General features: G+C 36.9%; 1 protein-coding gene across 1 annotated transcript in view; it reads left to right on the top strand.

Annotated features, from left to right (window-relative positions):
* Positions 1 to 26,982, top strand: part of LOC132545872 (spatacsin-like) — a 50,782-nt gene that overhangs the window by 6,648 nt on the left and 17,152 nt on the right. The window contains exons 9-29 of the mRNA XM_060209544.1: positions 509 to 723; positions 1,041 to 1,318; positions 1,897 to 2,083; positions 2,763 to 2,960; positions 3,998 to 4,098; positions 4,387 to 4,532; positions 5,885 to 6,043; positions 6,240 to 6,306; positions 6,716 to 6,887; positions 7,434 to 7,660; positions 9,266 to 9,374; positions 9,531 to 9,690; positions 10,251 to 10,446; positions 11,455 to 11,523; positions 12,009 to 12,157; positions 12,397 to 12,591; positions 13,212 to 13,319; positions 13,545 to 13,725; positions 24,369 to 24,586; positions 25,079 to 25,216; positions 25,370 to 25,534. Coding sequence (XP_060065527.1) covers positions 509 to 723; positions 1,041 to 1,318; positions 1,897 to 2,083; positions 2,763 to 2,960; positions 3,998 to 4,098; positions 4,387 to 4,532; positions 5,885 to 6,043; positions 6,240 to 6,306; positions 6,716 to 6,887; positions 7,434 to 7,660; positions 9,266 to 9,374; positions 9,531 to 9,690; positions 10,251 to 10,446; positions 11,455 to 11,523; positions 12,009 to 12,157; positions 12,397 to 12,591; positions 13,212 to 13,319; positions 13,545 to 13,725; positions 24,369 to 24,586; positions 25,079 to 25,216; positions 25,370 to 25,534 — 3,438 coding nt within the window. The remainder of the gene's footprint in view (positions 1 to 508; positions 724 to 1,040; positions 1,319 to 1,896; positions 2,084 to 2,762; positions 2,961 to 3,997; positions 4,099 to 4,386; positions 4,533 to 5,884; positions 6,044 to 6,239; positions 6,307 to 6,715; positions 6,888 to 7,433; positions 7,661 to 9,265; positions 9,375 to 9,530; positions 9,691 to 10,250; positions 10,447 to 11,454; positions 11,524 to 12,008; positions 12,158 to 12,396; positions 12,592 to 13,211; positions 13,320 to 13,544; positions 13,726 to 24,368; positions 24,587 to 25,078; positions 25,217 to 25,369; positions 25,535 to 26,982) is intronic.

Genomic DNA, 26,982 nt, shown 5'->3' with positions numbered 1-26,982 from the left:
CCCTGAAAAACCTGGTAATATTAAAACCCTCTCACCATCACAAACCTGGTATAAAAACTTAATACTTTTTATTCTCACAAACCTGGTAATATTGAAACCCTCTCACCTTCATAAACCTGGTAATGTTAAAACCCTCTAACCCTCACAGGTCTGGTAATATTAAATCTGTCTCATCCTCAGAATTCTGGTAATTTTGAACCCTTTCACTCTCACAAACCTGGTAATATTAAATCCATTTTACCCTCATTATCTCATTCTCAAAAACCGGGTACATGTAATATTTCTGTCTCATCCTCACACACCTGTTCCTATTTGAACCCACTTTACCATTACATTGTTGGAATGATTTTATGGTATAAAATAAAAGTAAAAGGGAATGTTGTGTTTACATGATAAGCTAATATGCCATAGAAGCAGCTAAATTACGTATTTGAACAAATTTTTACGCAGAATGTTGTGATTTTAATCTGTGATTAGAAATACTAAATCGTGGTATTGTTATTGTCAGGGTCTGAACATTGACAACACACTATGGGAGATAACTCTTATGTCAGTGAAAAAATCTACACGAGACTTTATCATCAAGGAGTTACGATCCCGTGCACCTCTGACAAAAGAACAGGATGACCTTGTGACCTTTTCCGACCTCCTGTCTAAACACTACCCATGTCAGTCTTACAGAGCTGCAGCAGCTGGTCTTCAACAACAGGGAGGGCCTGAAATGTATGTATGGTCTCATTGACACTTTCCTATGGTCAATTCATTTATTAGAAGGTAGAAATAGTGAAAATACCTTACAGATATTTAAGACAGGGCCTTTTGCAGTATTTTGTAAAAGCTAGTTAACAACGAAATAACAAGGATGTCATCAAGAACTTTGTTTTTAATTTGAAATTTGAATTCGTGATTAACTTTTCAGACATATTACCATGAAAATAAATCCCTCTCGAAATATAAGTGATTGACAGTAATAATTTAGCCAGAAACTATTTGTAAGAATATGAGATCTGTTAAGACAATGTTTTGTTTTCACTGTGTAGACCACCATTACATAGAAACTCTGGCATTCAGCTTGCTGATAAAAAGTACGACTTATCAGAAGAATGTGGGGAAATTGACTGTTCTCTTGATGAAGATATCAACAAAACAGATGATTCTCCGGAGAAAATATCCAAACAATCACACGATTCCCAGAAACAGTTATCAACGCAGTCAAGTTGCTACTCCCAAGTGTTGATGGACTGGCTGCGGTGGTGGAGCATAGATACTCAACAACTTGTCTTAATGGACACTAGGATAGGAGACAAAGTCTGGAGGGGTAAGTCTGGTCAGTCCTACTGGACACTAGGATAGGAGACAAAGTCTGGAGGGGTAAGTCTGGTCAGTCCTTCTGGACACTAGGATAGGAGACAGAAGTTTGGAGGGGTAAGTCACATCAGTCCTGTTAGATACAGTATAGAAGACAAAGTCTTAAGGAGTATGTCTGGTCAGTCCTATTAATAACTGGTATGGAAAAATAAAAATCTGAAAGGATAACATTGATCAGTCCTGCTGGAGACAGGAGACATAATCTAGAGGGGAAAGGGTTGTCAGTCCTATAAGATGCTAGATTCTAAGACAAAGTCTGGATGAATAAGGCTGGTCAGTCCTACTGGACACTAGGATAGGAGACAAAGTCTGGAGGGGAAATTCTGGTCAGTCCTGTAAGACACTAGGATAGGAGACAAAGTCTGGAGGGTGAAGGCTTGTCAGTCTTATTGGACACTGGTCAAAAAAAGATAAGTCTGAAATTTCAAATTTCAACTAATTTTTGCATTATTATTATTATTTTGATTTTTATATTATTATTTTTTATTTCCACTGACAAGTAAACATGGTGATACTTTTATATTACAGAGGAGCTGAACTGTCGCCTTGATCTAGTGGTGGATTATTTAGCTCGACATAATAAACTGGACTTGCTGAAGAATCTAATTGACCAGGCTGCTGAGTCAAGTGATCATACCATTATCCAGGAAATACATAACCAGGCCAGCAAGATGACTGCCTTTACTTTCCTTCAGCTCACTCACTATTGTGTTCAGTAAGTACACTTTCCTTCAGGTCACTCACTATTGTATTCAGTAACTACACTTTCCTTCAGCTCACTCACTATTGTGTTCTGTACACTTTCCTTCAGGTCACTCACTATTGTATTCAGTAAGTACACTTTCCTTCAGCTCACTCACTATTGTATTCAGTAAGTACACTTTCCTTCAGGTCACTCACTATTGTGTTCAGTAAGTACACTTTTCTTCAGGTCACTCACTATTGTATTCAGTAAGTACATTTTCCTTCAGGTCACTCACTATTGTGTTCAGTAAGTACACTTTCCTTCAGCTCACTCACTATTGTGTTCAGTAAGTACACTTTCCTTCAGCTCACTCACTATTGTGTTCAGTAAGTATAATGCTACATTGCATCTTTTTGTTATATGAAGGATTTAGTTATTCTATAAATAGATTTAACTTTGGAAGGGTTTATCCAAGATTCCGGAATTAACTTACTTCTGGGTTTTTTTCTGTTGGAAAAAACATCCAACCAGAAGTTTGAAGCAGTAACTGTGTAATTTTCATGGCTAGGAATATAAGATCACAATTTATTTTAAATGTTATATAATACCAGTTTTTTTATGATTTTAATCTCCAGAAAAATAGGGTAAATTTAACTTTGAAAGCAATAAAAAAAATGTAAAGTTTTTGATGTGTGTTTTTTTTGTTTAGACACAACCTCTACCTGGACCGGTCTGATTTCCCGTTGTTACTGAAGCAAATGGGATTAGTTGGAGGTCCGTTAGTTGTGCCACACCCTCTAGCTTCCTACTCTGCCCATACACAAGAACGTTTTCATCAAGAATTTGCCGTGTACTGTGTCCAGAACAATCTCCCAAGTCTTCTCTGGCAGTACTGTTTCCTTCACAGGTATTCATGAGTAATGTAATACATACAGTCAAACTTCTTCAACTCAAACTCGGAAAACTTCAATACCCTGCTGGACTTTAAGCACTTAGTCGGTCCCTACAAAACTCTATCTTCATCATTCAGACGCGATAGACTTGAATTTGGAAAACTCAAAAAACTTTGATAATTCAAAGTAAAGATTTGGCCCTGGAAATAAAAATCCTTCTTGAAATAATGAAATAACTGGGAGTATTGATTTTGTGTCAGTTAACTAGTTGACAATAAATGCTGAAATTTTCCTACAAATCTTCCAGTTGTAGTACTAAAAATATCATTACATAGAAAGACTACTGAATGATATGCTATAGAAAGATGTTTTGTTGTAAAAAAAATGGGTTATTGTTAAATTTCATTAGAAATATTGACATAGAAAAGTACAGTTGTACTTACAATCCATGTCTGTCGGCGATAACACACACAGGTGTCAATGTCGTCGTCAGGTCTAGCATGTGCCCTCTCCAAGTGGAACTAAGCTATAGAACACAGTTATTAGCACGAGCTGGGGTTCATACTTAGCTAATGTTTTAACAGATGTTCAAATATAACAGTTAACAGCTGCCTACCAAATTGATAAATTAATGAAACTATATCGTAATAACTGCGGCAGTGCTCATAGCAGCTCTGTATTGAGTAGGTGTCAAGTGTCATAAAGCTTTAAAATCAGGACCGTTTCGCAGCAAATTCATACCAAAACGTATCATTAATGAAAGTGACTGACATCACGTAACTTTAGCATTCGTGTATATATTGAGAAAAGTCTGCACAAAATTTACGAACTTGCTCTATTTGAATACTTTGTCCCCTTAAGTTTGAGTTAACAAAATTCAACTTTATCTGTAGTATTGATCACAGTGTTACAAGTAAGACCTGGCAACACCTATATCATACAATGGTCTAACACCTGCAATACATTACAATACTGAATGACTTTTACTTTATACCTGTATTTGTGTGGAGGGCAAAAACATCTTAGTAATTTAAAAAAAAAACATTTGCAGAGTCCAGTCTGATGTTTTGTACAGAGTGGCCCAGTCCTCAAGTGAACTACAATGGTTGGATTTTTTTGTCCACATGTACTCTGTTGCCACCAACCCTCACAGTAAGTGTTTTCTTGTCAATGATACAATTTGAGATACGATATCACAACTAGTTTTGAGACACATATACATACACATAGATGTTATCATAATGATCAGGGCTAACTGAATGTTATAACTTTACTGAGATTCTGTAGAACCACACATTTGTATAGCAGGTTTTAGCAGTTTATCCTGTTGTACATAATTAAGTTGCGTAATAGGATGCGAGAAATCCTTGCTGAAAAAGATAATATAAGAAATGTGTTGACTGTGAATATTCTCAATAATGATCTAATTTATTGCTACAGATACAATCAGCCTATTTGAAGCCAGTGTAGCTAATGCCGCACTCACCTGGTCACTGGATGATGGTGTTATCCCCGCTCTGATTGGTCAGGGAGAAATCCTCACAGCCCTGGCAACACTTGTGTACTCACCACATCCCATACAACAGGTAGGTCTGTTATCTCTGCTCTGATTGGTCAGGGAGAAGTCCTCACATCCCTGGCAACACTTGTGTACTTACCACATTCCATACAACAGGTATGTCTGTTATCCCTGCTCTGATTGGTCAAGGAGAAGTCCTCACAGCCCTGGCAACACTTGTGTACTCACCACATTCTATACAACAGGTGTGTCTGTTATCCTTGCTCTGATTGGTCAAGGAGAAGTCCTCACAGCCCTGGCAACACTTGTATACTCACCAGATTCCATACAACAGGTAAGTCTGTTATCCCTGCTCTGATTGGTCAGGGAGAAATCTTACAGCCCTGGCAACACTTGTGTACTCACCACATCCCATACAACAGGTAGGTCTGTTATCCCTGCTCTGATTGGTCAAGGAGAAGTCCTCACATCCCTGGCAACACTTGTGTACTCACCACATCCCATACAACAGGTATGTCTGTTATCCCTGCTCTGATTGGTCAGGGAGAAGTCCTCACAGCCCTGGCAACACTTGTGTACTCACCACATCCCACACAACAGGTAGGTCTGTTATCCCTGCTCTGATTGGTCAGGGAGAAATCTTACAGCCCTGGCAACACTTGTGTACTTACCACATTCCATACAACAGGTGTGTCTGTTATCCCTGCTCTGATTGGTCAGGGAGAAGTCCTCACAGCCCTGGCAACACTTGTGTACTCACCACATCCCATACAACAGGTGTGTCTGTTATCCCTGCTCTGATTGGTCAGGGAGAAGTCCTCACAGCCCTGGCAACACTTGTGTACTCACCACATCCCATACAACAGGTAGGTCTGTTATCCCTGCTCTTATTGGTCAGGGAGAAATCTTACAGCCCTGGCAACACTTGTGTACTCACCACATCCCATACAACAGGTATGTCTGTTATCCCTGCTCTGATTGGTCAGGGAGAAGTCCTCACAGCCCTGGCAACACTTGTGTACTCACCACATCCCATACAACAGGTATGTCTGTTATCCCTGCTCTGATTGGTCAGGGAGAAGTCCTCACATCTGCGGCAACACTTGTGTACTCACCACATTCTATACAACAGGTGTGTCTGTTATCCCTGCTCTGATTGGTCTTGGCTGTGATGTGTCTGTTTCTTCAGTAATAGTTGTTTGAGGTTCTGATTTGATACTTTGTTTTTAGATTTAACATTTGTGATATGAAACAAGTGTGAAAAAACCTTTTTTAAACCTGACATAATTTGAATTATTTTTTTAATTTCATGGTCTAAGAATCTATGTACAAATTATTTATGAAACTTTACATTCCTTTCACTGTTGGTGTGAATCCCTCTACTTTATCCATTGTCATGTTAATTGGTTTTTTTTTCAGATTACCCCTGGTACAGATATGACCTCGATGTTTGGTGGACTCAGTATGGAGGCCCTGGAACAGGCCTTACAGCCGTACCCTAAACTTCATGTAGCTCTGTTCCCTACCTCTACCATCGACAAACCTCAAAACGATGTCACAGTCTATCAGTTACTGAAGGTTTGTGATGTTGATGAATTCACTAGCCAACATTGATGACAATATACTGAATTCACAGTGCAATCAGAATTCAGTGCCATAGTTTAAGCATCAAAAATATTAAAATAGGAATTCTGAAAATACTTATATAAAATATTGTAATGAATATTAGTCACCATCAGATTAATAATCATTTTCAAACATTTTTGTTGTGCAGGACAATGCTCCATTTAGTCCAAGCCGGCTTTTTGGTTGGCAGTCCATGAACCGTACTACAGGAGAAGGTTGGTACAAGTTAAAGAATAGAAAATGGCAGAGTTTTAAAAAAAATCACAACCCAAAGAAATGGTTAAAGTGACATCACAGTAAAATATGTTTTATATGTTGTTTTTATTATTATTACATACACTTGGTAAAATTCACAGATTTTATTAATGCACCCTAATGTGTCTTTAAGATATACCATAATACCATATTAAGTCGTAATTATAACTGCTCTCTGTCTGTTAATTGGTAGGATTTTACAGATTAATTATTGTAACAGAAAATTTAAAACGATGTACATGCTTCATTTTTATACTTCCATCATATGTACCTTAATAAGTAGGATTACCAACTTACCATGACATGCAGGGACTATTCTTATTCACTATCAGCAACCTACAACTTAAATCTTTACAATGGACTTTCCAGATTCCCTACGACAGCTGCCCCACTTCTCCATGGCAGAGTTGGTGAACCGGTTTGCCTACACAGAGACGATTAGGTACCCATACTACCTGCGACAAGGCAGACCTTCATTTGCCTTTGCATCCTTTTTGGCGGAACAGTTAGACACAGATCCTACAACCCTGTCTAACAAAAGGTGACAAATTTCCTCATTTATAATAATCCTTCAAAATATCTTTATAATGAAAAGAAAATGATCCTTACTTGGCTAAATAACCAACACATACAAATTAGGAAACCATTACAAACACAACTTGTGGAGCACAATATTCATGTTTTTTTCAAGTTCTATTTCATGGATATTGACTTTGTGGATAAATATATAATGAATGTATTTATTCTTATTTTCATAGTTTATGGACATCTGAATTAATGAATTAGTATTATCCACGAAAATCAACAAAAAAAATCCCGTACCAAAATAAATAAATTTAGTCACTAGAGAGACATATACTGGTAAAAATGTTCAAAAGATTTGCCCCAAACAGGATACATATCAGCCTTGTAGTGAAACATTTGGGGTCCATTTCAGTTATTACCCTCACTTTGGTTTGGGAAAGGCATCAGTGCAAATACATGCTTCTAAATGCTCCTATATGTAGCATTCTGAAATAATTTGTTTGTGTAATTGAAACACTTTTCAAAAAGTTTTATTTCTCTATTGTTGTATGGTTATTTGCAGCATACTCGCTGCGTGTGGAACGGCACTTTGGATTGGAATAAAACACTTTCACAACCCGCAGATTTCCTGTGCATGTGTGGTGTTCACAGAGATGCTTGGACAGAACAGCATCCTTGTAAGGACATATCTACAAGTAGGGCAAGAGATACTACTACACCTCAACAGCAGTTTGACTGGCAACATTGACCGTCGTAAAGAACAAGCACGTCACAACGAGACCGAGATAGGTACGTTGGAATGGAAAAACGAAAAATCAGAATAAGCTGAGGAAGTTAAACCTAGTAAGACTGTTACGATCAGGATATAACAGACGTCACTGTGACCTAGATAGAAAGAATATAACGGTCAGGGTTTAACAGACATCACTGTGACCTAGATAGAAAGAATATAATGGTCAGGGTTTAACAGACGTCACTGTGACCTAGATAGAAAGAATATAACGGTCAGGGTTTAACCAAAGTGACTGTGACCTAGATAGAAAGAATATAATGGTCAGGGTTTAACCAAAGTGACTGTGACCTAGATAGAAAGAATATAATGGTAAGGGTTTAACCAAAGTGACTGTGACCTAGATAGAAAGAATATAATGGTAAGGGTTTAACCAAAGTGACTGTGACCTAGATAGAAAGAATATAACGGTCAGGGTTTAACAGACGTCACTGTGACCTAGATAGAAAGAATATAATGGTCAGGGTTTAACCAAAGTGACTGTGACCTAGATAGAAAGAATATAACGGTCAGGGTTTAACAGACGTCACTGTGACCTAGATAGAAAGAATATAATGGTCAGGGTTTAACCAAAGTGACTGTGACCTAGATAGAAAGAATATAATGGTCAGGGTTTAACCAAAGTCACTGTGACCTAGATAGAAAGAATATAATGGTCAGGGTTTAACCAAAGTGACTGTGACCTAGATAGAAAGAATATAATGGTAAGGGTTTAACCAAAGTGACTGTGACCTAGATAGAAAGAATATAATGGTAAGGGTTTAACCAAAGTGACTGTGACCTAGATAGAAAGAATATAACGGTCAGGGTTTAACAGACGTCACTGTGACCTAGATAGAAAGAATATAATGGTCAGGGTTTAACCAAAGTGACTGTGACCTAGATAGAAAGAATATAACGGTCAGGGTTTAACAGACGTCACTGTGACCTAGATAGAAAGAATATAATGGTCAGGGTTTAACCAAAGTGACTGTGACCTAGATAGAAAGAATATAATGGTCAGGGTTTAACCAAAGTCACTGTGACCTAGATAGAAAGAATATAATGGTCAGGGTTTAACCAAAGTCACTGTGACCTAGATAGAAAGAATATAATGGTCAGGGTTTAACCAAAGTGACTGTGACCTAGATAGAAAGAATATAATGGTAAGGGTTTAACCAAAGTGACTGTGACCTAGATAGAAAGAATATAATGGTAAGGGTTTAACCAAAGTGACTGTGACCTAGATAGAAAGAATGCAACGGTAAGGGTTTAACAGAAGTCACTGTGACCTAAATAGAAAGATTCTTGTAGTCAGGTTATAACAGAAATCACTGTGACCTAGATAGAATGACTCTATGGTCAAGATATATAACAGAAGTCACTATGACGTACTTACAGTCACGGTTTAACAGAAGTCACTGTGACCTAGTTAGAAAGATGCTATCATCTGGATATAACAGAAGTAACTATGACATACTTACAGTTTAACAGAAGTCACTGTGACCTAGTTAGACCAGGACAAACCTGTTCATGTAACTGGCGGTCATATTTTATTATCAGATAAATCAACTTCCCTTTGATCAGATATATCTGTTCCACTTTACATCATATTTTGTTTTCAGCATCTTGGCTGTGTAGTTGTGTTCTGCATCAGAGGAAACAAGCAACTTTCTTGTTAGTTAAACTGGAGGAGGCTATTAGCGCAAGTCTGGACAAGGATGACATTCCCAGGTAAAATATCTGCTTTTATCTAATTAACTCCTCCTGACTAAAAGTTGGACAATGTGGTACACAACACATAACATGATTCTAATTGAGGTGGTAACAGTTTACTGGTACCATCAGTGAGATATATGGAATGAATATCTAGAATGTTTGTTACTTTAGCACAAGTTTTGAAGCTGGTCAGAAGTGGACAATAGCAGTGATGTTCTGTCAAAGTCTACACCTCCAGCTGACCACCAGGTTCCTGGAGCAGTGCTGCCAGGCAGATAAATGGCTGCCTTTCCTTTGGTTTGCTCAGACCCACCAGTATCCTAAAGAACAGGTTAGTGATGTATTAAGATCATTATATCAAACCAGGGCCTGTCCGTTCATGTGTACCCACTGGTTTGTATATATTTAAACTGTTACATTTCAGACATAAGTTAGGGTTGACCTGCACGTGTTGATAAAGATTTGAAATTACTTGTCAGAAAGCAAAATCAGATCTATAGATCTGTATTATAAACAAACAATTTTGATCCAGCCAATCATACTTATGAAAATGACCTGTTCTAGGGAGTGGGTAAATTTTATCATAGTTTATACAGAAAATGACATTTTTGAACATAATTTGAATATTTACCATTAATGATAGTTCAAACTTGGCGAGAATTGTTACTCTATATATTGACTGACACCCAAGGGCTAGTGCGGGGAGGAGGGGTTGAGGGGTGGGGGGTGTCAAAAAAGGGTCAAATTGACTTAAATTGAAAATTTTGTTCTCTGTATCCAGAGTCTAAAGTTCAACATTTGATTGTATGATCTTGTTCATTTGTATGTTCTATAGCTCAAGAGTCTAACAACATTTGATTGTATAATCTTGTTCACCTGAATGTTTTACAGCTACAGAGCCTGCTGTATAAATTCAAGGGTGTTCACCTGCAGCAGCATCTACATTATGTAATAGAAAATGCCGAAACCAAAGCTAGTGACCGAGGACATGTGCAGTCAGAAGGTCAAGGTCAAGCTGGCTCTAAGGGCAAGGACGTACGTTCATCACTCTATGTCAGAATTGGACTTAAGAAAGATGCAGACACAGGTAAGAGACAACTACAACAATGTCAAACCAGTAATAAAGAGTTTGTAAGCTTTACACACATCTATGCCATAAAAGTTCAGAACTCACTTTCTGTTTAAATTTTGATTCGTTTTTTAATAAATGATTAATAGAGAGTTATCTTACGAAGTTCATTTTGTACGGGACTTTGAATAACAAACATATAAAGATTCCCCAAAGATTTGTCCTTCTATTAAAGGTTCTATAAAGATCTCTATAACAGTAGTTATTTTTAGAATATAGAAAGCTGTCCTAAGTACATGTATTAAGACTTCCTGACATATCTAAAAGTCTAGAACATAGAAAGCTGTCTTAAGTACATGTATTAAGACTTCCTGACATATCTAAAAGTCTAGAATATAGAAAGCTGTCCTAAGTACATGTATATAGACTTCCTGACATATCTAAAAGTCTAGAATATAGAAAGCTGTCCTAAGTACATGTATATAGACTTCCTGACATATCTTAAAGTCTAGAATATAGAAAGCTGTCCTAAGTACATGTATTAAGACTTCCTGACATATCTAAAAGTCTAGAATATAGAAAGCTGTCCTAAGTACATGTATATAGACTTCCTGACATATCTTAAAGTCTAGAATATAGATAGCTGTCGTAAGTACATGTATTAAGACTTCATGACATATCTAAAAGTCTAGATGGGCATGATGAACACCCAAGGGAATTCTGTGCCTGTCATTTGATTTATATTTAGAAGATTTTCCCAGGAATTATGACCTCTTTCTTGTTTCTCTCTGTAGATATTAATTTACCTTGTTGAGTGATTTTTAAGGAACTTGAAACAATTTTTAAATTTTGTTACATACATCGGATGGAAACATGACTGATTTTAACCAAAATTCTGATAAGACTCATTTGCTTCATAGAGTTGTTTTTATCTGGTTTGTTGGTGTGATCAAATTTCTACCTTTATATTGAAATGTTGTGTTGTAACTATTGATACATTAAAACTTGATGTGTGTTGTTCTACAGCGGAGCTAAGTAGTGATGAAGAGGACCAGCTTACCTCTGTACCACAAACAGATGATACAGATAATGGGGGTGAGTACATATTCAAAATAGTCACATTTTTTGTTACATTCTAGTACTGTAAAAATTCAGGGCAAATTTATGAATCTTTATGACAGAATTATAGGGATGAGATCATCATTTGTACATGTTCTGGACTCCTGTTAAAATGTACTACATAATGTAGGTAACTGATACTGTAATCTAAATACATTGAATTAAACACAGTCATATACTGTGATTTAGAGTTATCTAAATATGTTAGATTACCAAACTTATTTTGAAGATTTTTTGAGTGTGTCCTGTAGAAGATGTAGAGAGGTATCCTGTAATACCTGAATGCAGTGTTAAGCGGTATCTTAATTTAAGGTTTTGCAAGGTTTTGTATGAATGGTTAGATTTTTATAAACATACGAAATTGCACTGCAGTCTCTTGGTATAAATACTGCATTGAGGTGAAAAGTAAGTGTCAATCGGTAAAAATATATAAATAAAAAAACACTTTCTTCTATTTACAGTGTTGATGGTGGATCAGGACTCTGCCCCTGATGATGTGTTCCGAGTCGTATTTGTAACACAGTCTTCTAAGTGTCAGTGGCGGTCACTGTTGCAGTACTCCATCGTACTACGTAACCCACTCTTCTCTGAATTAGCTGCATGTATATCGGTAGGTAAATCTGATCTAGTCTGTAAATTCCAAGTCAGATGTGTTTGTTTTAACATCATAGAATAACGAACCTTTCATAAAGTTTAGTAAGAAATCTTTTTTATCAGATTTTTGTCCTATTGTGTGATTACATCTTACAAACCAGAGTCTGTAGATTTAGACCTTATATCAGAATACTTTCTCTGCCCTCTCAGAAACCTGCTGTAGGAGTTTTAAGAATTATATTTTTCCCCCTCTAGGAAGCTCCTGGGTTAGCATGCCTATGTGGCTGGCTTGTGGCTATGTTAGATGTTAAAGAACATGACAAGTTCTTGAAGAATCATGGAAAGCTTGCTGGGAAGTGGAACATGCGTCATCTTGGCAGCTTGATTGACATCTATCTCCAAAACAATTGGGTTTCTACTCTGGCCAATGGTTTCCATATCTTCCAGCCGGTAACTATAGCAATACATATCCCAAGCAACTCTACCTAGTTAAATTTTTTTCACCACCTCTTGGTTTCATTGCCATCCCCCCTCATCTTCAACCCTCAGCTCCCATCCTATTTTTTTATTCTGTTAAAATTGGTTTAAGTTCTAATATCTTTCTAAATTATGTTAGATTTTCTTCTAGAAATGTCAATAAGATATGAATGTTTCTAATGCATACAACAAACAGTAACAGTAACCCTGACCTTGACCTTGACCTTTAAACCCAGAAAGACAAGATCTTTTGAGGTATTTTCGTATTTTACCTTTGTATAAAGTTTGATAAAATCCTCCAAAGTGATGGAAGCAGTAGAACGGTGTTAATTAGGTTAGGAACAGGATGGAATGTGACACCATTGTTAAAAGTTTAGTGATATTAACTAAACAACTTGATGATCGTTTCAAACCCTGCTAAATACAAAATTTCTAAATACCACAATCTATCTGAACATTGTATTTCTATAAACATGTATTATAGTAATAATGTAACAAGAGGAACAACTCTCAACAGAACAGCTGACCAGTATTAGTGAGTTACACAGTAAGTCCTTGATACTTTTATTGATTGCTGAACACTCACTTTACAGGACAATCCAATCATTCCATTCTTCAAGTTCTCAGCCGAGTTTTCCGAAAAGAGGAATTTCAGTCAGTGTAAAACGTTATTAGAAGATTTTAAAGAATGCTTCCATCTGGTATGTATTCTGTTAATACTAGTATTTTGATTTTAGTTAATGTGGATTATTTCACTGTTGTATCTGTTTGTATGAAATATGATTATATACAGATTTTACAGATATAACATTATATGTGATACAAATTCTGTTTAAGGACCCATGTTAAAGAAAAGAATTTGAAACTTAAAATGCAAACTACAGCTGAAAATACTTCCTTGAACCCTTGAACTCTATTTGTTTCAGTACTGCCATGAAATCACTGCCGAAGAGCGAGCTGCCATCTATGGGGACACCGACTGGTTTCAGCAAGTGATCTTCAGAGTACTCCAGCACCACTTCACACACACACCTAGTCTGTACGACATCCTGCAGCTCCTTCGCCTCCTTGATAGCGAGAGCATTGTCCTCATCTTTAAGTTTGAGGGTATGAGTACATTGTCTGTCAGGCTTGAACCAGTTAATAAGATTTAGAGCATGAGTTTTCTATAAGACATATACCCAGCTGTAGGTTTGAGGGTTTGAGTTCATTATTTATCAGACATGTACCCAGCTGTAGGTTTGAGGGTTTGAGTTCATTGTTTATCAGACATGTACCCAGCTGTAGGTTTGAGGGTTTGAGTTCATTATTTATCAGACATATACCCAGCTGTAGGTTTGAGGGTTTGAGTTCATTATTTATCAGACATGTACCCAGCTGTAGGTTTGAGTTCATTGTTTATCAGACATGTACCCTGCTGTAGGTTTGAGGGTTTGAGTTCATTATTTATCAGACATGTACCCAGCTGTAGGTTTGAGGGTTTGAGTTCATTGTTTATCAGACATGTACCCTGCTGTAGGTTTGAGGGTTTGAGTTCATTGTTTATCAGACATGTACCCAGCTGTAGGTTTGAGGGTTTGAGTTCATTATTTATCAGACATGTAACCTGCTGTAGGTTTGAGGGTTTGAGTTCATTATTTATCAGACATGTAACCTGCTGTAGGTTTGAGGGTTTGAGTTCATTGTTTATCAGACATGTAACCAGCTGTAGGTTTGAGGGTTTGAGTTCATTATTTATCAGACATGTACCCAGCTGTAGGTTTGAGGGTTTGAGTTCATTGTTTATCAGACATGTACCCTGCTGTAGGTTTGAGGGTTTGAGTTCATTATTTATCAGACATGTACCCAGCTGTAGGTTTGAGGGTTTGAGTTCATTATTTATCAGACATGTACCCTGCTGTAGGTTTGAGGGTTTGAGTTCATTATTTATCAGACATGTACCCAGCTGTAGGTTTGAGGGTTTGAGTTCATTATTTATCAGACATGTACCCTGCTGTAGGTTTGAGGGTTTGAGTTCATTATTTATCAGACATGTACCCTGCTGTAGGTTTGAGGGTTTGAGTTCATTATTTATCAGACATGTACCCAGCTGTAGGTTTGAGGGTTTGAGTTCATTATTTATCAGACATGTACCCAGCTGTAGGTTTGAGGGTTTGAGTTCATTATTTATCAGACATGTACCCAGCTGTAGGTTTGAGGGTTTGAGTTCATTATTTATCAGACATGTACCCAGCTGTAGGTTTGAGGGTTTGAGTTCATTATTTATCAGACATGTACCCAGCTGTAGGTTTGAGGGTTTGAGTTCATTATTTATCAGACATGTACCCAGCTGTAGGTTTGAGGGTTTGAGTTCATTATTTATCAGACATGTACCCTGCTGTAGGTTTGAGGGTTTGAGTTCATTATTTATCAGACATGTACCCAGCTGTAGGTTTGAGGGTTTGAGTTCATTATTTATCAGACATGTACCCAGCTGTAGGTTTGAGGGTTTGAGTTCATTATTTATCAGACATGTACCCAGCTGTAGGTTTGAGGGTTTGAGTTCATTATTTATCAGACATGTACCCTTGTAGGTTTGAGGGTTTGAGTTCATTATTTATCAGACATGTACCCAGCTGTAGGTTTGAGGGTTTGAGTTCATTATTTATCAGACATGTACCCAGCTGTAGGTTTGAGGGTTTGAGTTCATTATTTATCAGAGTTCATTATTTATCAGACATGTACCCAGCTGTAGGTTTGAGGGTTTGAGTTCATTATTTATCAGACATGTACCCAGCTGTAGGTTTGAGGGTTTGAGTTCATTATTTATCAGACATGTACCCAGCTGTAGGTTTGAGGGTTTGAGTTCATTATTTATCAGACATGTACATTATTTATCAGACATGTACCCAGCTGTAGGTTTGAGGGTTTGAGTTCATTATTTATCAGACATATACCCAGCTGTAGGTTTGAGGGTTTGAGTTCATTATTTATCAGACATGTACCCTGCTGTAGGTTTGAGGGTTTGAGGGTTTGAGTTCATTATTTATCAGACATGTACCCTGCTGTAGGTTTGAGGGTTTGAGTTCATTGTTTATCAGACATGTACCCTGCTGTAGGTTTGAGGGTTTGAGTTCATTATTTATCAGACATGTACCCAGCTGTAGGTTTGAGGGTTCATTATTTATAAGACATACCCAGCTGTAGGTTTGAGGGTTTGAGTTCATTTTTTATCAGACATGTACCCAGCTGTAGGTTTGAGGGTTTGAGTTACCCAGCTGTATTTGAGGGTTTTATCAGACATGTACCCTGCTGTAGGTTTGAGGGTTTGAGTTCATTATTTATCAGACATGTACCCAGCTGTAGGTTTGAGGGTTTGAGTTCATTATTTATCAGACATGTACCCAGCTGTAGGTTTGAGGGTTTGAGTTCATTATTTATCAGACATGTACCCAGCTGTAGGTTTGAGGGTTTGAGTTCATTATTTATCAGACATATACCCAGCTGTAGGTTTGAGGGTTTGAGTTCATTGTTTATCAGACATATACCCAGCTGTAGGTTTGAGGGTTTGAGTTCATTGTTTATCAGACATGTACCCTGCTGTAGGTTTGAGGGTTTGAGTTCATTATTTATCAGACATGTACCCAGCTGTAGGTTTGAGGGTTTGAGTTCATTATTTATCAGACATGTACCCAGCTGTAGGTTTGAGGGTTTGAGTTCATTGTTTATCAGACATGTACCCAGCTGTAGGTTTGAGGGTTTGAGTTCATTATTTATCAGACATGTAGGTTTTTGAGGGTTTGAGTTCATTGTTTATCAGACATGTACCCTGCTGTAGGTTTGATGGTTTGAGTTCATTATTTATCAGACATATACCCAGCTGTAGGTTTGAGGGTTTGAGTTCATTATTTATCAGACATGTACCCAGCTGTAGGTTTGAGGGTTTGAGTTCATTATTTATCAGACATATACCCAGCTGTAGGTTTGAGGGTTTGAGTTCATTATTTATCAGACATGTACCCTGCTGTAGGTTTGAGGGTTTGAGTTCATTATTTATCAGACATGTACCCAGCTGTAGGTTTGAGGGTTTGAGTTCATTATTTATCAGACATGTACCCAGCTGTAGGTTTGAGGGTTTGAGTTCATTATTTATCAGACATGTACCCAGCTGTAGGTTTGAGGGTTTGAGTTCATTATTTATCAGACATGTACCCAGCTGTAGGTTTGAGGGTTTGAGTTCATTATTTATCAGACATGTACCCAGCTGTAGGTTTGAGGGTTTGAGTTCATTATTTATCAGACATGTACCCAGCTGTAGGTTTGAGGGTTTGAGTTCATTATTTATCAGACATGTACCCAGCTGTAGGTTTGAGGGTTTGAGTTCATTGTTTATCAGACATGTACCCTGCTGTAGGTTTGAGGGTTTGAGTTCATTATTTATCAGACATGCTGTAGGTTTGAGGGTTTGAGTTCATTATTTATCAGACATGTACTGCTGTAGGTTTGAGGGTTTGAGTTCATTATTTATCAGACATATACCTGTAGGTTTGAGGGTTTGAGTTCAGCTGTCAGGTACCCTTGTAGGGTTTGAGTTCATTGTTTATCAGACATGTACCCAGCTGTAGGTTTGAGGGTTTGAGTTCATTATTTATCAGACATGTACCCAGCTGTAGGTTTGAGGGTTTGAGTTCATTATTTATCAGACATATACCCAGCTGTAGGTTTGAGGGTTTGAGTTCATTATTTATCAGACATATACCCAGCTGTAGGTTTGAGGGTTTGAGTTCATTATTTATCAGACATGTACCCAGCTGTAGGTTTGAGGGTTTGAGTTCATTATTTATCAGACATGTACCCAGCTGTAGGTTTGAGTTCATTGTCTGTCAGACATGTAACCTGCTGTAGGTTTGAGGGTTTGAGTTCATTATTTATCAGACATGTACCCTGCTGTAGGTTTGAGGGTTTGAGTTCATTATTTATCAGACATATACCCAGCTGTAGGTTTGAGGGTTTGAGTTCATTGTTTATCAGACATATACCCAGCTGTAGGTTTGAGGGTTTGAGTTCATTATTTATCAGACATGTAACCTGCTGTAGGTTTGAGGGTTTGAGTTCATTGTTTATCAGACATGTACCCAGCTGTAGGTTTGAGGGTTTGAGTTCATTATTTATCAGACATGTACCCAGCTGTAGGTTTGAGTTCATTGTTTATCAGACATGTACCCAGCTGTAAGTTTGAGAGTTTGAGTTCATTATTTATCAGACATGTAACCTGCTGTAAGTTTGAGGCTGTGATGCCAAAAGCTGTTGTTTTAAAGATGAGAAAAACATAGGATTTTATTTCATGCTGATAACTCATTTTACCTCCTCCAGAGTAATAAATCATAGTCATTATTATACCCAGCACTATGTAGATATACATATTAATTGTCTTATACCTGTCATACAACTGTCCACTGTCTGTCCATGTCAGTGAAGTAGTAAACAGCATTTGTATACAGCTGTCTGTCCACTGTCTGTCCATGTCAGTGAAGTAGTAAACAGCATTTGTATACAGCTGTCTGTCCACTGTCTGTCCATATCAGTGAAGTAGTAAACATCATTAGTATACAGCTGTCTGTCCACTGTCTGTCCACTTTCTGTCCATGTCAGTGAAGTAGTAAACAGCATTTGTATACAGCTGTCTGTCCACTGTCTGTCCATATCAGTGAAGTAGTAAACATCATTAGTATACAGCTGTCTGTCCACTGTCTGTCCACTTTCTGTCCATGTCAGTGAAGTAGTAAACAGCATTTGTATACAGCTGTCTGTCCACTTTCTGTCCATGTCAGTGAAGTAGTAAACAGCATTTGTATACAGCTGTCTGTCCACTGTCTGTCCATGTCAGTGAAGTAGTAAACAGCATTTGTATACAGCTGTCTGTCCACTGTCTGTCCATGTCAGTGAAGTAGTAAACAGCATTTGTATACAGCTGTCTGTCCACTGTCTGTCCATGTCAGTGAAGTAGTAAACAGCATTAGTATACAGCTGTCTGTCCACTGTCTGTCCACTTTCTGTCCAGATCAGTGAAGTAGTAAACAGCATTTGTATGCACTTGTCTGTCCACTGTCTGTCTATATCAGTTAAGTAGTAAACAGCATTTGTACACAGCTGTCTGTCCACTGCCTGTCCACTTTCTGTTCAGATCAGTGAAGTAGTAAACAGCATTTGTATGCACTTGTCTGTCCACTGTCTGTCCACTGTCTTTCCAGATCAGTGAAGTAGTAAACAGCATTTGTCCACTGTCTGTCCACTGTCTGTCTATATCAGTTAAGTAGTAAACAGCATTTGTATGCACTTGTCTGTCCACTGTCTGTCTATATCAGTTAAGTAGTAAACAGCATTTGTACACAGCTGTCTGTCCACTTTCTGTCCATGTCAGTGAAGTAGTAAACAGCATTTGTATACAGCTGTCTGTCCACTTTCTGTCTATATCAGTTAAGTAGTAAACAGCATTTGTATACACTTGTCTGTCCACTTTCTGTCTATATCAGTTAAGTAGTAAACAGCATTTGTATACACTTGTCTGTCCACTTTCTGTCTATATCAGTTAAGTAGTAAACAGCATTTGTATACACTTGTCTGTCCACTGTCTGTCCATATCAGTGAAGTAGTAAACAGCATTTGTATACACTTGTCTGTCCACTTTCTGTCTATATCAGTTAAGTAGTAAACAGCATTTGTATACACTTGTCTGTCCACTTTCTGTCCAGATCAGTGAAGTAGTAAACAGCATTTGTATACACTTGTCAGTCCACTGTCTGTCCATGTCAGTGAAGTAGTAAACAGCATTTGTATACAGCTGTCTGTCCACTGTCTGTCCATATCAGTGAAGTAGTAAACAGCATTTGTATACACTTGTCTGTCCACTTTCTGTCTATATCAGTTCAGTAGTAAACAGCATTTGTATACACTTGTCTGTCCACTTTCTGTCCATATATAAACAGCTTTTGTATACAGGGTTATTTTTTATAAAGTATGGAAGGTGTCTTTTTGATGTTTTTCCCCTTTCAGGTTTTTGTCTAATTTAAACACCAATTTCAAAAGACTGTATACTGTTATTATACTCCAATAGAGTGTATACTGTTATTATACTCCAACAGACTGTATACTGTTATTATACTCCAATAGACTGTATACTGTTATTAAGTCTCCAATAGACTGTATACTGTTATTATATTCCAATTGACTGTATACTGTTATTATATTCCAATAGACTGTATACTGTTATTATACTCCAATAGACTGTATACTGTTATTATACTCCAATAGACTGTATACTGTTATTATACTCCAATAGACTGTATACTGTTATTATACTCCAATAGACTGTATACTGTTATTATACTCCAATAGACTGTATACTGTTATTATACTCCAACAGACTGTATACTGTTATTATACTCCAATAGACTGTATACTGTTATTATACTCCAATAGACTGTATACTGTTATTATACTCCAATAGACTGTATACTGTTATTATACTCCAATAGACTGTATACTGTTATTATACTCCAATAGACTGTATACTGTTATTATACTCCAATAGACTGTATACTGTTATTATACTCCAATAGACTGTATACTGTTATTATACTCCAATAGACTGTATACTGTTATTATACTCCAATAGACTGTATACTGTTATTATACTCCAATAGACTGTATACTGTTATTATACTCCAATAGACTGTATACTGTTATTATACTCCAATAGAGTGTATACTGTTATTATACTCCAATAGACTGTATACTGTTATTATACTCCAATAGACTGTATACTGTTATTATACTCCAACAGACTGTATACTGTTATTATACTCCAATAGACTGTATACTGTTATTATACTCCAATAGACTGTATACTGTTATTATACTCCAATAGACTGTATACTGTTATTAAGTCTCCAATAGACTGTATACTGTTATTAAGTCTCCAATAGAGTGTATACTGTTATTATACTCCAATAGACTGTATACTGTTATTATACTCCAATAGACTGTATACTGTTATTAAGTCTCCAACAGACTGTATACTGTTATTATACTCCAATAGACTGTATACTGTTATTATACTCCAATAGACTGCATACTGTTATTATACTCCAACAGACTGTATACTGTTATTATACTCCAATAGACTGTATACTGTTATTATACTCCAATAGAGTGTATACTGTTATTATACTCCAACAGACTGTATACTGTTATTATACTCCAATAGACTGTATACTGTTATTAAGTCTCCAACAGACTGTATACTGTTATTATACTCCAATAGAGTGTATACTGTTATTATACTCCAATAGACTGTATACTGTTATTATACTCCAATAGACTGTATACTGTTATTATACTCCAATAGAGTGTATATTGTTATTATACTCCAATAGACTGTATACTGTTATTATACTCCAATAGAGTGTATATTGTTATTATACTCCAATAGACTGTATACTGTTTTTATACTCCAATAGACTGTATACTGTTATTATACTCCAATAGACTGTATACTGTTATTATACTCCAATAGACTGTATACTGTTATTATACTCCAATAGACTGTATACTGTTATTATACTCCAATAGACTGTATACTGTTATTATAGTCTCCAATAGACTGTATACTGTTATTATACTCCAATAGACTGTATACTGTTATTACACTCCAATAGACTGTATACTGTTATTATACTCCAATAGAGTGTATACTGTTATTATACTCCAATAGACTGTATACTGTTATTATACTCCAACAGACTGTATACTGTTATTATACTCCAACAGACTGTATACTGTTATTATACTCCAATAGACTGTATACTGTTATTATACTCCAATAGAGTGTATACTGTTATTATACTCCACTAGACTGTATACTGTTATTACACTCCAATAGACTGTATACTGTTATTATACTCCAATAGACTGTATACTGTTATTATACTCCAATAGACTGTATACTGTTATTATACTCCAATAGACTGTATACTGTTATTATACTCCAACAGACTGTATACTGTTATTATACTCCAATAGAGTGTATATTGTTATTATACTCCAATAGACTATATACTGATATTACACTCCAATAGACTGTATACTGTTATTACACTCCAATAGACTGTATACTGATATTACACTCCAATAGACTGTATATTGTTATTATACTCCAATAGACTGTATACTGTTATTAATACTCCAATAGACTGTATACTGTTATTAAGTCTCCAATAGAGTGTATACTGTTATTATACTCCAACAGACTGTATACTGTTATTATACTCCAATAGACTGTATACTGTTATTATACTCCAACAGACTGTATACTGTTATTATACTCCAATAGACTGTATACTGTTATTACACTCCAATAGACTGTATACTGTTATTATACTCCAATAGACTGTATACTGTTATTACACTCCAATAGACTGTATACTGTTATTATACTCCAATAGACTGTATACTGTTATTAATACTCCAATAGACTGTATACTGTTATTATACTCCAATAGACTGTATACTGTTATTATACTCCAATAGACTGTATACTGTTATTATACTCCAATAGACTGTATACTGTTATTATACTCCAATATTACACTTCACTATCTCCTTTAACTGTGAAATTGCTGACTGACAATCTCATAGATAATTATATACATAATGTACAGTTATAAAATCTGTGACTAACTGTAGTCTGTTCGTGTGAACTAGATGTAGCCTGTATATAGCTATAACATTGGTGACTGACTGTAGTCTGTTAGTGTGAACTAGAGAGACTAGCTATAACATTGGTGACTGACTGTAGTCTGTTAGTGTGAACTAGAGGAGACTGTACCCTGTATATAGCTATAACATTGGTGACTGACTGTAGTCTGTTAGTGTGAACTAGAGGAGACTGTACCCTGTATATAGCTATAACATTGGTGACTGACTGTAGTCTGTTAGTGTGAACTAGAGGAGACTGTACCCTGTATATAACTATAACATTGGTGACTGACTGTAGTCTGTTAGTGTGAACTAGAGGAGACTGTACCCTGTATATAGCTATAACATTGGTGACTGACTGTAGTCTGTTAGTGTGAACTAGATGTACCCTGTATATAACTATAACATTGGTGACTGACTAGTCTGTTAGTGTGAACTAGAGGAGACTGTACCCTGTATATAGCTATAACATTGGTGACTGACTGTAGTCTGTTAGTGTGAACTAGATGTACCCTGTATATAACTATAAAATTGGTGACTGACTGTAGTCTGCTAGTGTGAACTAGAGGAGACTGTACCCTGTATATAGCTATAACATTGGTGACTGACTGTAGTCTGTTAGTGTGAACTAGAGGAGACTGCACCCTGTATATAGCTATAACATTGGTGACTGACTGTAGTCTGTTAGTGTGAACTAGAGGAGACTGCACCCTGTATATAGCTATAACATTGGTGACTGACTGTAGTCTGTTAGTGTGAACTAGAGGAGACTGTACCCTGTATATAACTATAACATTGGTGACTGACTGTAGTCTGTGTTAGTGTGAACTAGAGGAGACTGTACCCTGTATATAGCTATAACATTGGTGACTGACTGTAGTCTGCTAGTGTGAACTAGAGGAGACTGTACCCTGTATATAACTATAACATTGGTGACTGACTGTAGTCTGTTAGTGTGAACTAGATGTACCCTGTATATAACTATAACATTGGTGACTGACTAGTCTGTTAGTGTAAACTAGAGGAGACTGTACCCTGTATATAGCTATAACACTGGTGACTGACTGTAGTCTGTTAGTGTGAACTAGAGGAGACTGTACCCTGTATATAGCTATAACATTGGTGACTGACTGTAGTCTGTTAGTGTGAACTAGAGGAGACTGCACCCTGTATATAACTATAACATTGGTGACTGACTAGTCTGTTAGTGTGAACTAGAGGAGACTGTACCCTGTATATAACTATAACATTGGTGACTGACTGTAGTCTGTTAGTGTGAACTAGAGGAGACTGCACACTGTATATAACTATAACATTGGTGACTGACTGTAGTCTGTTAGTGTGAACTAGAGGAGAATGTACCCTGTATATAGCTATAACATTGGTGACTGACTGTAGTCTGTTAGTGTGAACTAGAGGAGACTGCACACTGTATATAACTATAACATTGGTGACTGACTGTAGTCTGTTAGTGTGAACTAGAGGAGACTGTACCCTGTATATAGCTATAACATTGGTGACTGACTGTAGTCTGTTAGTGTGAACTAGAGGAGACTGCACCCTGTATATAACTATAACATTGGTGACTGACTGTAGTCTGTTAGTGTGAACTAGAGGAGACTGTACCCTGTATATAACTATAACATTGGTGACTGACTGTAGTCTGTTAGTGTGAACTAGAGGAGACTGCACCCTGTATATAACTATAACATTGGTGACTGACTAGTCTGTTAGTGTGAACTAGAGGAGACTGTACCCTGTATATAACTATAACATCGGTGACTGACTGTAGTCTGTTAGTGTGAACTAGAGGAGACTGCACACTGTATATAACTATAACATTGGTGACTGACTGTAGTCTGTTAGTGTGAACTAGAGGAGACAGGGGTACCCTGTATATAACTATAAAATTGGTCACTGAGTCAGTGTTGTAGTCTATTTGTGTCAGTTACAGGAGTCTGATGTCTATATCCATATTTTTCACTTGATTATTGTGACGATGATTTGACTTGTAGTACCAGACTTTGCCAGACTGGCTCGGATGCTTCAGATGGTGGTGAATGTACCAATCCCAGATGTAAGATTTTCACATTTGATAGCGTCAGAGAAGTCTGAGGTGGATGAAGAGAGTCAGAGGATACTGGAAATCATGGTAGAGAAACAGTTGTTCCATCAGGCAAGAGAGTTTGTCCGCGAGGCTGGACTGTCTCATGATCGTGTCACCATGGCAGAGGTAACATCTCTAACCATTTTTATAAGTCTAAAGATAGGTTATCTGAAAAATGTTGGCCTATACAAAAGACTATGACTTACAATTTTTATCTTTTGTGATAATATAATCATTTAATATTTAAAGCATTTATCTTTTACTTTTTAGTTTGTTTGCTGTTATTTTCTTTTTGGATCGCTGTATGTTTTACTGGTTGATGGCCCAAATGAACTTTTATGTGTTGACAGGCAGTTAAGATTGTAATAATGATAGATAATTTTAGAATGATAAGATGAACAATTACTGCCCAACAAGTGAACAGAAGATAGTGAACAAGGTCAACAATAGTCCAGAAATCTCACATTTCAGATGAGTTTGACAAGGAAACATAGATGTTCAAATTATGGAGATATCCAAACTAATGAGAAATGATATAAATAAATGAAGAATGCTGTTGTTTTATCTGTCGAGACTTCTCTTCTATCCAGTATTCTATAACTTTGTTTTCATTTTTAGGTGAAAGATGAGAAGTCGAAGTTGATGTTAACTCCCCTGTGGCAGTCTACCATCATTCGTCAGAGATTCTGGAAACAGTGTGCTAAATCCTTCCTAAACTACAAACTGTCAGTGGAGCAAGCAACAGACTTCTTCAAGGTAAGGTTCACCTTAACTCCTGTCAGAGAAATGGATAGTAAAGTCGTGTTAAAGGAAATAATGATGTAACTCCTCTCAGAGGAATGGATAGTAAAGTCGTGTTAAAGGAAATAATGATGTAACTCCTGTGTGATGGAACACTTCACCTTCCAGACTGAGGCCAATACGGTAGAGAGCTACCAGGAAAAAGCTTATCTATACCAGCTGTGTGTCCAACACATGGAGGCCCTAGGCAAGGCAGACATGCTGCAACTCATCGACCAAACGTACCACACTTTGAGCATATACAGAATCAGGGCTAAGATGGAGCAGATGCAGGTATGGCCTGGTGGGGACACAGTGAAAGTGTCACCCTGGTATATACTAGCTGTAATAACAACTTAGCTAACATATCTACTTACAAATTGTCACCCAGGTAAACAGCAATTTCACTGAGCTTATAATTTACAATTGTTCCTGTTTTGGTTTGTTCACAGGTATCTAATTTCACACCATTTACTGAACTGGTATTCATGTATAAGGCATAACAGATATCTACATTCACAGTAGACATGTTCATTCACAGTAGACATGTTCATTCACTGTAGACTTGTTCATTCACAGTAGACATGTTCATTCACAGTAGACATGTTCATTCACTGTAGACATGTTCATTCACTGTAGACATGTTCATTCACTGTAGACGTGTTCATCCACAGTAGACATGTTCATTCACTGTAGAAATGTTCATTCACTGTAGACATGTTCATTCACTATAGACATGTTCATTCACTGTAGAAATGTTCATTTAATGTAGACATGTTCATTCACTATAGACATGTTCATTCACTGTAGACTTGTTAATTCACTGTACACGTGTTCATTCACTGTAGACATGTTCATTCACTGTAGACTTGTTCATTCACTGTAGACATGTTCATTCACTGTAGACATGTTCATTCACTATAGACATGTTCATTCACTGTAGACTTGTTAATTCACTGTAGACTTGTTCATTCACTGTAGACTTGTTCATTCACTGTAGACATGTTCATTCACTGTAGACATGTTCATTCACTGTAGACTTGTTCATTCACTGTAGACTTGTTCATTCACTGTAGACTTGTTCATTCACTGTAGACTTGTTCATTCACTGTAGACATGTTCATTCACTATAGACATGTTCATTCACTGTAGACTTGTTCATTCACTGTAGACTTGTTAATTCACTGTAGACATGTTCATTCACTGTAGACGTGTTCATTCACTGTAGACGTGTTCATCCACAGTAGACATGTTCATTCACTGTAGAAATGTTCATTCACTGTAGACATGTTCATTCACTATAGACATGTTCATTCACTGTAGAAATGTTCATTTAATGTAGACATGTTCATTCACTATAGACATGTTCATTCACTGTAGACTTGTTAATTCACTGTACACGTATTCACTGTAGACATGTTCATTCACTGTAGACTTGTTCATTCACTGTAGACATGTTCATTCACTGTAGACATGTTCATTCACTATAGACATGTTCATTCACTGTAGACTTGTTAATTCACTGTAGACTTGTTCATTCACTGTAGACTTGTTCATTCACTGTAGACATGTTCATTCACTGTAGACATGTTCATTCACTGTAGACTTGTTCATTCACTGTAGACTTGTTCATTCACTGTAGACGTGTTCATTCACAGTAGACATGTTCATTCACTGTAGACTTGTTCATTCACTGTAGACATGTTCATTCACTGTAGACATGTTCATTCACCGTAGAAATG

The sequence above is a fragment of the Ylistrum balloti genome, unplaced genomic scaffold (genome assembly GCF_031769215.1).
Source record: "Ylistrum balloti isolate Yb309-2 unplaced genomic scaffold, AGI_CSIRO_Ybal_v1 Utg369860, whole genome shotgun sequence".
Taxonomy (NCBI): domain Eukaryota; kingdom Metazoa; phylum Mollusca; class Bivalvia; order Pectinida; family Pectinidae; genus Ylistrum; species Ylistrum balloti.
Note: the sequence above shows the minus strand (reverse complement) of the source record. Positions and strands in the feature narration are given on the sequence as shown.